The sequence below is a fragment of the Olea europaea genome, chromosome 3 (assembly GCF_002742605.1).
Source record: "Olea europaea var. sylvestris chromosome 3, O_europaea_v1, whole genome shotgun sequence".
Classification (NCBI taxonomy): Eukaryota; Viridiplantae; Streptophyta; class Magnoliopsida; order Lamiales; family Oleaceae; genus Olea; species Olea europaea.
Window position 1 is genome coordinate 21,398,124 of NC_036239.1, and position 14,394 is coordinate 21,412,517.

The following is a 14,394-nucleotide window of genomic DNA, read 5'->3' on the forward strand; positions in this document are numbered from 1 at the left end:
TGTAATTTATTAGAATGAAGAATGCGTAATTGAAAAGAAAAGAGATAAAAAATGTATTTAAAAAAAAAAAAAAGGAATAAAACGGGGCTATAATTTTACAAATCTCAAGGGTGTTTCTGTAACTTCATGTCGCTTGACTTTTTCTTGCTGCTGATCGCGAGTGGCAGCTATTCTCTCTCTTTCCCTCTTTTGTTTTTAAAGATATTTTATATTTCCAAAAAGTACAGAAAAATAAACAATAAAAATCCCTATTTCTTCATCTCTAAAATCTCCCACTATTTTTCTGCACCTACTCATAGAAGAATAAAAGGACTTCAATGTTCTACCACAAATGAAATGCCATTTTGTTCATCAAAATGCCTCCAAGAAATCTCCCATTTCTTCTTATTTCCATTTATTTATTGAATTTCCTCATTTTATCTGTTTCAAAAACACTAAAAGAACCCATTTTGAACCCAAATTCAGCCCATTTTTCCAAGAAAATTAAAGGGTTTGAAGAATCCACAAGAAAGAGCATAAGGTTGGAATCTTTACAAAGATCTCAGCTGATTCTCAGTGGAAACACAACAATTTTTAGTGAAAACAGAACTTTTCAGCTGGGATTTTTCACCCCAGGTCATAGTATCAGATGGTACTTGGGCATTTGGTATGCTTCAATCTCAACTCCCTCATATGTTTGGGTTGCGAACAGGGAAAATCCCATCAAGAAGTTGTCATCAGCTACAGCAGAAATCAGTGAAAATGGAAAATTAGTTGTAACAGATCAAGATTCAAGAACCATTTTGTGGGAAACAAGCAATGTGGAAAAAGCAAGTGATTTGAAGCTTTTGGAGCAGGGAAATTTAGTGTTGTTAAATGACGAAGGGAGGATTGTTTGGCAAAGCTTTGATTTTCCTACTGACACGTGGCTGCCTGGGATGAACTTAACAACTCAACACTGGCTGACTTCTTGGAAGAGTTCAAGTGATCCAGCACCGGGAAGGTATTCCTTGAGGTTGAATCAAGCTAATTATGGTGAGATTACTCTTGTTTATAGCAATGGTAGTGTTAATGGTAGTAATTCCAATTCATATACTTATTGGACTACTGGGAAATGGAATGGAAATGCATTTGATGGGGTGCCCGAAATGACAATTCGTTATATATATAAGTTTGAGTTTGTTAATCCTTTTACTCCCACGGCAATTTTTGGGTACACAGAGTTGTCAACAGATGGTGTGAAACCACCCTTAACGAGGTTCTTTTTGGACCACACGGGTCAGCTGAAGCAGTTCACTTGGTCTTCGCAGATTGAGTATTGGAACATGTTTTGGTCACAGCCTGAGAATCTGTGTAGAGTTTATGGATTGTGTGGTAATTTGGGGTTTTGTAGTGCGAGGCAGTGGAGTCCTTGTAGGTGTTTGAACGGATTTATTCCTGTTAATGGTGTTTCGTGGAATGAGAATGATTTTTCCGAGGGTTGTCACCGGGAAAGTGATGTGTTCTGTGGCAAGAACGAGGGATTTGAGGAAGTCGGAGTGGTGAATTACGATGGAGCAAGAGTCGTGTCATTTAGTGCGAGTAGGAGTAAGTGTGAAAGCGAGTGTTTGAGTAATTGTTCGTGCATTGGTTTGTTACACAATGTGAGGAGTAATTTATGCAAGAATCTCTATGGGTCTCTTTTTAACATATGGAATCTTACTTCAGATAGCACTATTGACGAAAAGTTATATGTGAAGGTGCCCAGGAATAGTGCAGGCAAAAAGAACAAGAAGAAGATGACCATTTTCATTGGGATGATTTGTGGGATTCTTGTGATTCTGAGTCTCGGAACTATAAGTCTGTTGTACTTGAGGAGGAGAATGATTAAGAGAAGAAAGGGGGACGAGGATGGTGTTTTCCCAGTAACAAATTTGAGGGTGTTTTCTTACAAGGAACTCCATGCTATTACAAGGGGATTTTCAGAGAAGCTCGGGCATGGAGGATTTGGGGCAGTATTTCGCGGGGAATTATCAGATTCTTCACTGGTGGCTGTTAAGAGACTCGAAAGACCTGGTGGTGGTGAGAAGGAATTTCGAGCAGAGGTTTGTACTATTGGAAATATTCAGCATGTCAATCTGGTTAGATTGAGAGGGTTTTGTTCTGAAGATTCTCATAGGCTATTGGTTTACGATTATATGCCGAATGGACCTCTTAGTGTTTACCTAAGACGGGATGGTCAGAATCTAAGTTGGGATGTCAGATTTCGGGTTGCTATAGGGACAGCAAGAGGCATCGCTTATTTACACGAGGAGTGTCGAAATTGCATCATACATTGTGATATAAAGCCCGAGAACATTTTATTAGACAAAGATTTCTCACCCAAGGTATCGGATTTTGGCCTAGCAAAGCTCATTGGGAGAGACTTCAGCCGGGTTCTAGCTACCATGAGGGGTACGTGGGGATATGTTGCACCCGAATGGATCTCTGGTGTGGCGATTACCACTAAAGCTGATGTGTATAGCTACGGCATGACATTATTGGAGTTGTTAGGCGGCCGCCGTAATGTGGAGGGGCCACCTTCAGCCAGTGGAGGTGGAGAGGGTGGTATTGAGAAGTGGTTCTTTCCACCCTGGGCAGCCCGCCAGTTAATAGACGGTAACGTGACTGCTGTGATCGATGAGCGGCTTGGTAGCACATATGACAAGCCCGAGGCAGAGCGCTTAGGTCTGGTGGCTGTATGGTGCATTCAAGATGATGAATTAATGAGGCCTACAATGGGAATGGTCGTGAAAATGTTGGAGGGCGTAGTCGAGGTGGCTGTTCCACCACCTCCAAAGCTGCTTCAAGCATTAGTTTCTGGTGATTCGTTCCGTGGGGTTGGGGACAGGGTATCACAAAGCGATGCTCCAGGAAGTTTTAATGATAATGTCCTAACCACCATAGATCTCAAGAATTCTCAATCATCTATGTAGCTTTTCTTTCTTAGCTTCATCATGTCAAAGTGCACAAATTAGAAGAGGCAAATTGGCTCTTTATTGCTGTATTACTAGTTTGCAACATGTAGAAGTTCATTGTTGTTTTGCAGCCTTTTTTCCCTCAAAGTTCTGTTGAAATGATTGAAATTAGTGGAAATTACATCCACCCTATTTTTAAAGATCAATATTCTAAAATCAGGGAGAATGTTTCATTATTCAAAAATCACCCCACCCCCAATTCATCTCCACTTTAATCCCAAGCCCCTCACTTCTCTCTACATTCTCACTCTTGCGGCGATCTTCCCGATGACTTCTCGCTTGCGTCGCACCAGCGGTCAATCGTCATCGGCGTTTGCAGCTATCAACTTCGCGGCAGCGCGCAACTGTTGTGAACTTTGTTGAATGGCAATGGTGACTCTGCTTTTGCAGCAACAACGGCGTTTGTTTGGGCGGTAGAGATGATTGGACAGGTGGCTTTGGGGAGAAACTGGTGGCGAGGGTGAGTAGATCAGTGGTATTTGTAGTTTTGGTGTTGAATTTGGCAACGGAGATGGAATCGACACTACTTTAATTGGTGGTGTTAGATTCGATCGTGGTGGTGATCCTAGCTTGGGTGGAGGTAATTGGACAGGTGGTGGTGGGGGTGAGTAGATCGGTGGTGTTTGTGGTTTTGCTGTTGGATTTGGCGATGGAGATGGAACCAGCACAACATTAGTTGGTGGCTTTACCTTCAATCATGGTGGTGATCCTTCAGTTTTGGGCTGTGTCTGTGTTGGTGGTAGTGGCGTCGTTAAGCTATGTTTGGTGGGAGTGGTAGTGGTGGTGGTGGTGGCAGTGGTAGTGGCAACGATGGTGCTGGCGCGATAGCAATTGTGTCAAGGGTGAGAATGGGACGAAAGTGTTTGTAACTAACTATATGATAACTTGTGTTTGTTGTGCATACAAAGCTTGTGATTTTGTGACTTGATAAATAAATTGCAACTTATAAATTTTTTGATTTGTGACCGATAAATAAATTTTGGCCAATTTTGATAGTATGTGATCAATAAATAATTTGAAACCTATAAATACATAACTATGACCATAAATTATATAATCGTGACCTTATTACATTTAATTAATAAAATAATAATTATTATTTATTTATTACTTGAGTTTTGAAATTTTAAACTTGTTCTCTTAAAATTGAATTGACCTGCATGAGATATGAATTTTTCCATCAATAGAACCCAACTTATACCCAGCCCATCACTCCTTGGATCATGTAGTTGAGATGGAAAATGTGATTTTATCTTGAAATTATAGCCCAAGAGCAATTTTAAACACACATAAATTTTGGGGACTAGTGAAGCGATCTGAAAACTAGGACTGGCTTGGACAAAAAGGGAAATTCGGAGATCGTTTTGCATCTTCAAGAAACTGAGGGATGGATTTGAACAAAAATTGTAACTCTAGGGACTATTTTGCCAGGACAAAAACATTTTACAAAGCTTATACAACCTACAAGATGTTTGGCTCGTCTTAAAATATATTTTTTTTATCGTTAATAAGTTTTGTTAGGTCATCTCCAATTATGCACCAAAAATTAAAATAAATTTTATACTATTTTTCATTTAACTGAAAATCATTTCCAACTCATCACATCAAATGAACAGTATTTAATCATTTTTTTATTTTTTTATTCTTAATACTTTATTTATTTAAAAAGTTATTTATTTATACATTTATTTTACAACTACATAAATTACTAATAATTATATTAAATTAACGAAAATATTAAATTTATTAATAAATTTAACACATATAATACAATTAATAGAAATACCACAAATAAAAAATATTAAATCATATCAAATTGATTCCTTAAGTATTGTTGATTACATTATTAAAATTTATCACAAGTTCACAAAATAATAATAATACCACCACAATTTTTATTTCTTGTACCACATTTTAATTGCAATTAAAATTCTTAATCTTTATTCATTATAACATTTATGTTCCTAACGATTTTTTAATGTCATTTTTATCATCAAAATTTTCATTAACTAACACATTTTTGTATTTGGTAATAGTTTTATATCTAAAAATTCGTTGAAATAACGTAAAACAACTTTTTTTGTCATATTTTTATGAAATAAATTAATAAAAAGTACAAAAACATATTTTTTTTTCCTCATTTCAAAACATGAAAATAAGATATTTTGATATAAATCATTATCAAGAATGAGACATACTAATTAATGGAAGGTTGACTATAAGAATTCAACAGAAAACAGTTAAGGAAATAATTGTTACAATGAATAAAGATTAAGAAAATTAACTACAATTAGAATATGGTGCATCAAATTCACCCTAATAATAATTTATTGAATTAAAAATGTATAACAAAAATGGACACAAATATCCTTAACCAATTTTTCTGTAAAGTGAAAGAGAAGGGTAAAATTGTATTTAACTATTTTGCACCGAAATGATGCAAAGTATGGTTTTAGGTTGGAGAGACTTTCCACCATTTTTTGGTGTTTGCATTGGAATTGCTCTTAGTATAAACATGATTTGAAATAGATGTGAGTGAGATCAAGAATAGGAGAAATATAAAAGTACAACAAGCATTTCGCACCCACTTAAGTCTTCCTTGAGAGCCTCGATAACTAAGGTAAACAATTTAGAAGAATCATCCATTTCTATATCAATTTCGAAAAGAGTGAACAATTCATTATTTCTATTGCTCCTTGGGAAGTCAGTCTATGCTTAACGCCCTCCTAACTATTAGTTGCACTCCATTCATATCTTCCCCTTGTCTTCATCTTCGAGAATGACCTTTTTTCTATTTCTCAACGATGAGTGAGATGAGATTGATCGCATTGCAAGCTACTACCAAGAGGCTCTTAAGTGGACTCATTTCGGAGTCTCTCGACAAGATGTAGTTTTCCGCTTGAATCTAAACAAGTTTCTTTCATCCTTACAAAAGTAATTTTCAAAATGACACTAGACAAAATAAGTAACTTAAAAGTAATTTTACAGCCAAACATGATGTATTCCAAATTTCTTTCCAAAACTACCCCTAACCCAACACACGAGTCAACAAACTATAGTTTACCAATGATTCTAACTTACACAAACCCTAAACCCCGTCTTCCCTACACCCCTTGAAGCACGCTCAACCCTCCATACCTTTATTTTTGAATTTTGAGATCTCTTTCCCTCACCTCCACCCTACCCCACCCCCAACATAATGAATTCTACCCAGTGAATAAAAATGAAATTTGTGCTTTCGAAACAAAAGCCCAAAAATTAGGCAGTAAAGATACAAGAATCAAGAAAATGGAAGAGTCAACCCCTAATAGTCCCTCAAAACATTGAAAATTCAATCCCGGGTATGTGTCTCTCTTTTCCTTGCAAAAAGTTCCAAGCTTTCATTTATTTTTTAAATAGAGTGACCTGTTTCTGTACAAATATGGGAAATAGACGCATTTGCTCTCTTCCTCTCTTGGGGTCAACCAAATTACCACCCGATAGCCGAAACTTTCTCGTTAAATAAAATAATTTTACATGTAAATTAATTTTTCAAACGTGCTGTAGAACCCGGGATTTATCAGATCCAGAGCCGAAGTGACGTGACCTCAACCCTCGATCTTGCAGCACATGGGACCCGCGATTTCAAATCAGCGGCCGAGTCACACCACCTCGACCCCTGTCTCCAAACCCGGAATTTAATCCAGGGATGATGAGCATTATTCTTAATTTTTTCTAATTTTATCACTTATTATATCACAAAATAACTTCTACAAATCTAGAAAAACGTGCTTTTAGTGAGATTTGAAATTTTTTGTTATGGGGTCTAAAGAATTTATTTGAAGAATCAAGACCCCATATCAATTATTCAACATCAACTTCTTCCCGCTAAAACCTCACCTGAAAATCAACGTTTCATTCGCCTTCAAGTGTTTCTCAAAGGTCACGAAACTTTCGTTTCTCCTTTTTTGCTTCACACTGTATACGATAATATGCATGTTCACTATGTTTGGATATATTAGTGTCTTGATTTACTTTGTATGTGTATATTTGAAAGGGATTATTTCATTTAGACTCTGAATATATAAAATAATTAGTTGATGGGTTTGGTTTAGAAGGCTTTAATTATCATCAGAAAGTTCAGAAAATTGAACCTATTTTGAACCCTATTCCAAAGGGTTTCGAGTATTGCAGAAAACTGTGTAAATAATAGTAATATGAGGCCCACTTTTTTTTTCTTATTTTCAAATAAGGTTCTCTCTAAAATTGTTACTCGGATTTCTTGGTTTACGCCATTACCGTTCAAAATTGGTGATGGGCAAGAAATCGATTTGTTGGAGCCATATATACTATCTGAGAAAAAGGAATGGTTAAAATGGTGTATTCGTGGAGTTTAATGGCTGCACATAATGTGGGTTTGATTTAAGAGTTGGCTTTGCTTTTAAATTGTTTTTTTTTAAGTACTCAAATACATTAGGTTGAATGGTTCGTGTAAATTTTACAGGCTTGAGGATATAAAGGAAGCAAAGATTGGTATCAACGGTTTTTTTACTTTTTTTCCAGTGAATCAGTCAAAGATAAAAATATAACAGATGGGAAGTTTGTGAACCTGGACCTTAGAAAGAATGCGTTGGACTCAATGGCTAATAGAGGATTGTTTAATAGTGCTGACGGTTGGGTGTTCATGTTATCAACTAGTGATGATGAATATGTAAATGAAGAGCAAAATAGTCAAGGTACTGAGAATTTTGGTGAACAGAGGAATGATGTTGAGGTTGGGAATAATGATATGGAAATGAAAATGAGTGTGGTTGATGAAGATCCTGCTAGTAGGAAAAGGAAATGGGAATACTACTCAAGCATGCTCGATTGGATCACTAAGGTTTCAAAGGATCCTTGTAACCGTACAATTGGGTCCTTGCCTGAAGTGGATAAGTGGAAGTCCTATGGATGCGATCAGCTTTGGAAGCAGGTTCTCTTGGTTCGCGATACAATGCTTATAAGAAGAAATGCCGATTCTAGCTTTCTACAAACAAATTCGCAGGTCTACAACATACTCTTTATTTATGTCCATATACAAGTATTAAATGGAATAATGTTTTTAATAATTGTCCCAAGGCAGATTTGATAACTTTTTATTGCTTTATTTATTTAGCAAAGAGTATTGCTTTACTTACTGCAATCTCTTGCCATGCTTCATTACAATGTACATTGCACTTATGATATATCATCATTGGTTGACCTTTCACAATACTGTACATCAAGTGCTTCTTTGGAAGTAGAGTATAATCTATTTGAATTTATATATAGATAGAAATTAGAGGTGAATAAGTGGGTAGTTCCCATGAATAACATTTTTTTTTTATAAGTAATCAAATAATTTTATTAATCAAAGAATAATACATGGGAAGTGTATTATCAGTTTAAACAATAAAGAAATGACATGAAGTTAGGCAGCCCTTCTATATGATTGGTGGCTGTAGCATTAAACTAAGCATACAAAGTCGTATAAAACAATTCTTTAAAATGCTCTATTGTTCTTGTTCGGTATTCAAAATAGCGACTCTTTCTTTCTCTCTATACACACCATACAATGCATCCTAGAATAAAATTCCATACAAGCCTACTATCATTATCTCGAAGTTTTCTCCTCCATGCCCGCAACACGTCTTTTATGCACCTAGGCAAACCCAAGCCAAATGTTGGGAAGCTAGAATACCATTCCACAACCATCGAACACCATCACAATGAATAATCAAATGGCCAATCGTTTCTCCATCTCTCTTACACATATGACACCACTGGGTAACATAAAAACCTTTTCTTCGGAGATTATCCACCGTTAACGTCTGCTCCCTCACAACCGTCCATAATAAGAAAGCCACCCGTGGAGGCAATTTACATTATCACACCATTTTCCTGGGAAATGAACTCTTTACCAGTCCCAATATGGATCTAAAATAAGTGCGATCTAAAAAAATATCATCCCGTGCCAACTTTCACTTGCTACGATCACCCTCTCCTACCTAAATGTGTGTCTTGTGCAAGGAGGTCAAAAATAGTGCATAATCATCCAATTTCCAATCCTGTAAACCCCTCTCAAATGCTTTATTCCAACTGTAACTTCTATTATGTATGGCTAGTACATCATTCACCATAGCGGAAGGCTCCAAAGCAATGCGATGCAAAGAAAGAAGTAATCACTTCCTAAACATGCATTAAGTATTGAGTGTCATAGTTGCACCAATGACATAATAGTTTTCTTTTTTTGATTGAGTTATCCAATGTTTAATAAAGCTCAATTGGGCATCCATTAGTTTTTGTCCTTTTCTTTTTTTTTTTTTTTTTTTTTTTTAAATTTGTGTTGGGTGATGCCCAAGCCTCACAACATTTTGAAGTATAAGCCTCAAGATAAACAAATAAAAATAATTTAAAGGAATATAATATACTAAAATATACTTGCAATAAACCAAAAACCATATTGAAAATCCATAAAAAAATAAACTATCAAAATTAAAGGTCTAACTTAGGAACAAACAAAAAATAAATTAATAAAACAACAAATACTAAGTGTTCAAATTAGTAATCACATAACAAGTTAGAAGTAGAAACAACCTATAAATCAATCTTATTGTCACTACCAACAAGATCTTTAAGAGAATCAACAAAATTTTGATTCTCCTATCGTTCTCGTCATAATTGAAGATTTCTTTTTATTCTTTTTCGTCATCCTCCATTTGTATAGTGCGTTCTCTTTCTCCTTCCGTATAAAGCTAAAAAAAAGAAAGTGGGGCCTCCTTTTTTTTTTTTCTTTTTTTTTTTTTTTTTTTTTTTTTTTTTAAATTTGTGTTGGGTGATGCCCAAGCCTCACAACATTTTGAAGTATAAGCCTCAAGATAAACAAATAAAAATAATTTAAAGGAATATAATATACTAAAATATACTTGCAATAAACCAAAAACCATATTGAAAATCCATAAAAAAATAAACTATCAAAATTAAAGGTCTAACTTAGGAACAAACAAAAAATAAATTAATAAAACAACAAATACTAAGTGTTCAAATTAGTAATCACATAACAAGTTAGAAGTAGAAACAACCTATAAATCAATCTTATTGTCACTACCAACAAGATCTTTAAGAGAATCAACAAAATTTTGATTCTCCTATCGTTCTCGTCATAATTGAAGATTTCTTTTTATTCTTTTTCGTCATCCTCCATTTGTATAGTGCGTTCTCTTTCTCCTTCCGTATAAAGCTAAAAAAAAGAAAGCAAGAAAACATGCAAAACATTATGGGCTTAAAAACATAGCCCAAAATACTAATATCAATAAAAATCCCCCGGAAGGCAAAACAGATGAGTACACACCTTAGCCACACTAAGGCGTAAGCCTTGAAAATGGCTCTTATGGTGTAAGTTTCAATGCGTTTAATGAAAGTGTCAAGTGAGGTGGGCCTCAAGGCAACAAACCTCAAATATTTATTTTTTATAAATAAAATAGTGTTATCTTCAATGCTCTTCAATAGCTTTCCTTGACATTCATAACTTTAGTTTGTAGTTTTAATGTCCTCATTTATACATATATTTTATCGAGCTGCATACAATTACATTATTTTTATTATTTCTAACTTTGAGAGTCATTAAAATGTTTATGCTATTCATTTAAATATTGAGCTACTATTGCTTCTTGTTTGATGCAGAAATATGTTTTTTTCTTTTGGTTTATCTGAATTTTTCACTGGTCATTATAACGCATATCTTGGGTTGTTTTGATATTGAAATGCTTGTGCAATCTGTGTTGCAAGAGTATTGTAGATTTTGGTCAAGGTATATCTTTGTCATTTCCCTGAAATGTTGCTTCTAGCCATTTTATTACTGGATTCAAGTTCTTGGGATAATTTGCATGGCTTAGAACAAATTATGTTCTTTTATTTTATTTTTGTGCCTTTACACAAATGATGAGAAGAAAGTGAGTGAGAAAGATGACAAATAGGCTAATCAAATATAGTAGGACATCGATAAATTAATAACCTTGATTGAATAATATTTTTGGTTGGTCCTGACTTAGGGATAACGTGCTAAATTAATAATTTGCTAAACTTTTAAGACAATACAATATGAAAAATTTATATAAATCTTTCATAATATTATTTGATTGAGACATTCCTATCACTGTTTGTTTCTTTTTAAAATTGATATCACGTTGGATCTCATCTCTGTCTTTTCTTGCCATGGTAAATAGTTCTAGTGTGGTTTTCTCATACTACCAAAAAAAAAAAGAGAGTATTCAATGTCATTACCTCTTTGAAAGTTCCTTTTGACAAAACGGGCTCCATAGTCGAACCATTATCTTCAACTTCACCATCTTGATCTTTTCCCATGATGTTGTCAATTATATATTCATCAATCAATAGCTCAGAATACGGAATACCTTGATAAATTAATAAATTACTAAGCCCTTGTTTGTGAACCGTTATTTTACACCATATTATTTTTCTACCTTACTCATTTTCAACTTCACATTCTTCATTAAAATAATATTACACGTAAATCAATTTTTTTTATCTTTTTCTTAACAACACATTCTCAATCAATCTTTATTTAATACATTTTTTCAAAATTAAAGGGTCTCGAACACACCGTAATTAATCAACTATTATAGAAACTTTCTATTCATAGGTATTCAATACACCACAATATAGTGTCTGTAGAATATAGAAAAGGATAAAATATTCAAATTCAAATAAATATTGGAATATTCTAGAACATAACCATTAATATAGCAATACAAATTTTTGATTTCTTTATTACAACTATGATATTATTAGTATAGTAAATCTTAAATATTTAACGACAGTTAAATTTTATTTTTATTTTTATTTTATTATTCGCTAAATTAATAGATTTTCCTTGGTCTCAAGGCTATTATTTTATAGAGGTTTAACTGTAGTTGATGATTATCTAGAGGATCTTATTAGTATTAATAAAATTGTAGAAAGATAGAAGTTAGATAGAATTATGCAGAGTTTAATTTGAATTTTAAGATTTTACTTAGATTAGATCAGGTTGTTTATTTTGATAAAATTCTAGATTAGTAGAAGTTTGTTTATTTTTAGCTTCTTTTATATTATTTGTTGTATAAATAAAGGGCTTAATCATTGTAATTCAAAACCCCAAATATATGAATAAAAATTGATTTCCTTTGCCTTGAATTCTTCTTTTCTTTGCACGCCTTCTTTCTGTTCTTTGTCTTGTTTGTTAACAAATTATATGTTCCTGCTTCAAATAGATGACCATTTTATAGTTTAATTACTAAATTGAGAGCTAACTATATGCTACTTTATTGATCTATTTCAAGTTTGTTTGCAAGTTAGATTTTGTATTTTTATTTTTTTTGAGATGATGCATGGTATATTATGAATATATTTTATGTATCTCGTTCTTTGATTCTAATTACATCAGTACCTTCCAGAAAAAGCAAAAGATGCATCCAAGCTTGTACAATGATCGAAAAGGTTCTGAAACATTAAGATGCAGTGAGAGGCTTCTATCTGCGAAGAATTCTCATAACAAATCACATGATCAAATTGGTGTGGAATCATTGTCCTCAGGTTCTCATAGTGATGAGGATTGTACTGATGGACAGTCTAATTCAAAGGCAGACTCTGTTGGTTTTGCTGGAAACTTTCATCGCAAGAAGAAAATTCCTCTAGGTCCACTTTTTCAAGCAGATGTACCAGAATTTTGTGGAGAGACTTATGAAATTGATTATAAATGGTTGGGTACCCGAATTTGGCCTCTGGAAAAAGTAGAACAAAACAAAAATTTGATCGAAAGGGATCCAATAGGAAGAGGAAGACAAGAATCATGTAGCTGCCAGTTCCCAGGATCTCTTGAATGTGTCCAGTTCCATGTTGCCGAAAAAAGGAGGAAGGTGAAGCTTGAGTTGAGATCCGCTTTTTATAAATGGAAATTTAATTGGATGGGTGAGGAAGTTGCACTGTCTTGGATAAAAGAAGACGAAAACAAATTTCAGGATATAGTGAAGTCGAATTGTTTATATTCAGAAAAATATTTTTGGGATGAACTTTTCAAGGTTTTTCCTAGAAAAGACAGAGAAGCGTTGGTGAACTACTATTACAATGTTTTTCTTCTCCGGCGTAGAGGTTACCAAAATAGGAAAGATGCAAATAACATTGACAGTGACGATGAGGAATCAGAGTTCGGACCAGTGGGCAATAGATTTGGACGAAAGGCTGCTAATTCTCCAGGGTCCATTTTCTGCACCCCAAAGAAATCTCGCTAGAATATCAGATAGGTGTCTGGTGCCTGAGAGCTAGTTTTGATTCAAAGGGAATTCTAGAACTTGTAAATTGAGGAAGTTTTTGCATTTTGGCATTGTTCTTATTCACAATTGCCAACAAACCTCATGATGCCCATTTTGTATATTGGAGATCGGGCAGATGTGCTGCATGGTAATGGAAATGTTCATTCTAAGAGGTTACTGCAAATTTTGTCAAATTCTAGTCTATTCTTTTTTACATTCTAAACAGGAAACTTGTCCACATATTACAAGTATCTACATCTAATTTTGGTTAGTTGCTCTCCTTTCATTTTTGAGAAGCAAGGATGCTGCAAGTACTTTCTGTTTTTCACATTTGGTTTTGAAACTGAGTCAGCTGAATTTTGCCTGCTTTTTACATGTTGGAATGTGGCCATCATTTTGAGCCCGATATGTACATTGCAATGACGAAAGCAGAACTCTCATTCTGGCAACCTTGCACTTGCTTTCTCTTGGTCTCTAGCATAATTTCTTAAGAGTAATGTTTTTTTCCCCTTCATTTTCTTTCCCATGCGCAGTTTGAGAATTTGGTTCTGAAAGCTTCCATGAACTTCCTTGCCGCTAGTATATAGTTTCGTGAAGAATTATTGCCCTTGTTTGATCCCCATTTTTTAGAAAAAATGAATTCTTCTACAGTATTTTGACATCATTTCAACAACACATTTTTCAATAAAATAATATTACTCGTAAATTCAAAATTTTTCCTTATTTTTTAACCAAACATTTCTCATCAATACACTATTCAAAAAATAATTTTCCCCCTCAAAATGGGGCTCAAACAAGGGCATTTATAGATTTCTTTTCAATGCTGGTTTTTTTTTTTTCCCCCCCTTCCCTTGCGAATATTTCTAGTTTATTGCTAACAATTTTTTGAAGAATTTCGCAAGAAAGAATTATCTGAGGACATGTCTAGTACACATTGTACAAGACAAAATATAAGATTTCACCTTGTATTTTTCCTTCCTCGTGTTCAGTTTTGTAGAGTATCCCTATCAAACGTGCCCATAAGTGGATAATAGAGATGAAAAGGCAAGTAGGCTCTTGACATTTAGTTGCACTTCACATTAAGATAAGATAATGGTAAAGTTAAAAAGCTT

The 14,394-nt window shown here is 34.3% G+C and overlaps 2 protein-coding genes across 4 annotated transcripts; both read left to right on the plus strand.

Moving 5' to 3' along the window:
• Positions 1 to 232: 232 nt before the first annotated feature.
• Positions 233 to 3,134, plus strand: LOC111389957 (G-type lectin S-receptor-like serine/threonine-protein kinase SD2-2). The gene has a single exon (XM_023014948.1). It carries the CDS (start codon positions 357 to 359, stop codon positions 2,931 to 2,933), a length of 2,577 nt encoding a protein of 858 aa, XP_022870716.1. The 5' UTR covers positions 233 to 356; the 3' UTR covers positions 2,934 to 3,134.
• Positions 3,135 to 6,105: 2,971 nt separating this feature from the next.
• Positions 6,106 to 13,553, plus strand: LOC111389967 (AT-rich interactive domain-containing protein 2-like). 3 transcript variants are annotated; one of them, XM_023014958.1, is made up of 3 exons: positions 6,106 to 6,316; positions 7,459 to 7,998; positions 12,428 to 13,553. In XM_023014958.1, the coding sequence occupies exons 2-3, from the start codon at positions 7,594 to 7,596 to the stop codon at positions 13,259 to 13,261; spliced, it is 1,239 nt and encodes a 412-aa protein (XP_022870726.1). In that variant the 5' UTR covers positions 6,106 to 6,316; positions 7,459 to 7,593; the 3' UTR covers positions 13,262 to 13,553. The 3 variants fall into 3 exon arrangements, with proteins under 3 accessions (XP_022870726.1, XP_022870735.1, XP_022870742.1); XM_023014967.1 differs by lacking the exon at positions 6,106 to 6,316 and adding an exon at positions 6,742 to 6,896; XM_023014974.1 differs by lacking the exon at positions 6,106 to 6,316 and having other exon boundaries at positions 6,914 to 7,998.
• The last annotated feature ends 841 nt before the right edge of the window (positions 13,554 to 14,394 follow it).

Bases quoted from the DNA above. Each gene is read 5' to 3' on its own strand.
- LOC111389967 (XM_023014958.1), top strand. From the start codon at position 7,594: ATGGCTAATAGAGGATTGTTTAATAGTGCTGACGGTTGGGTGTTCATG. The intron at 7,999-12,427 runs GTCTACAACATA...AGTACCTTCCAG, and splicing joins TTCTACAAACAAATTCGCAG to AAAAAGCAAAAGATGCATCC.
- LOC111389957 (XM_023014948.1), top strand. From the start codon at position 357: ATGCCTCCAAGAAATCTCCCATTTCTTCTTATTTCCATTTATTTATTG.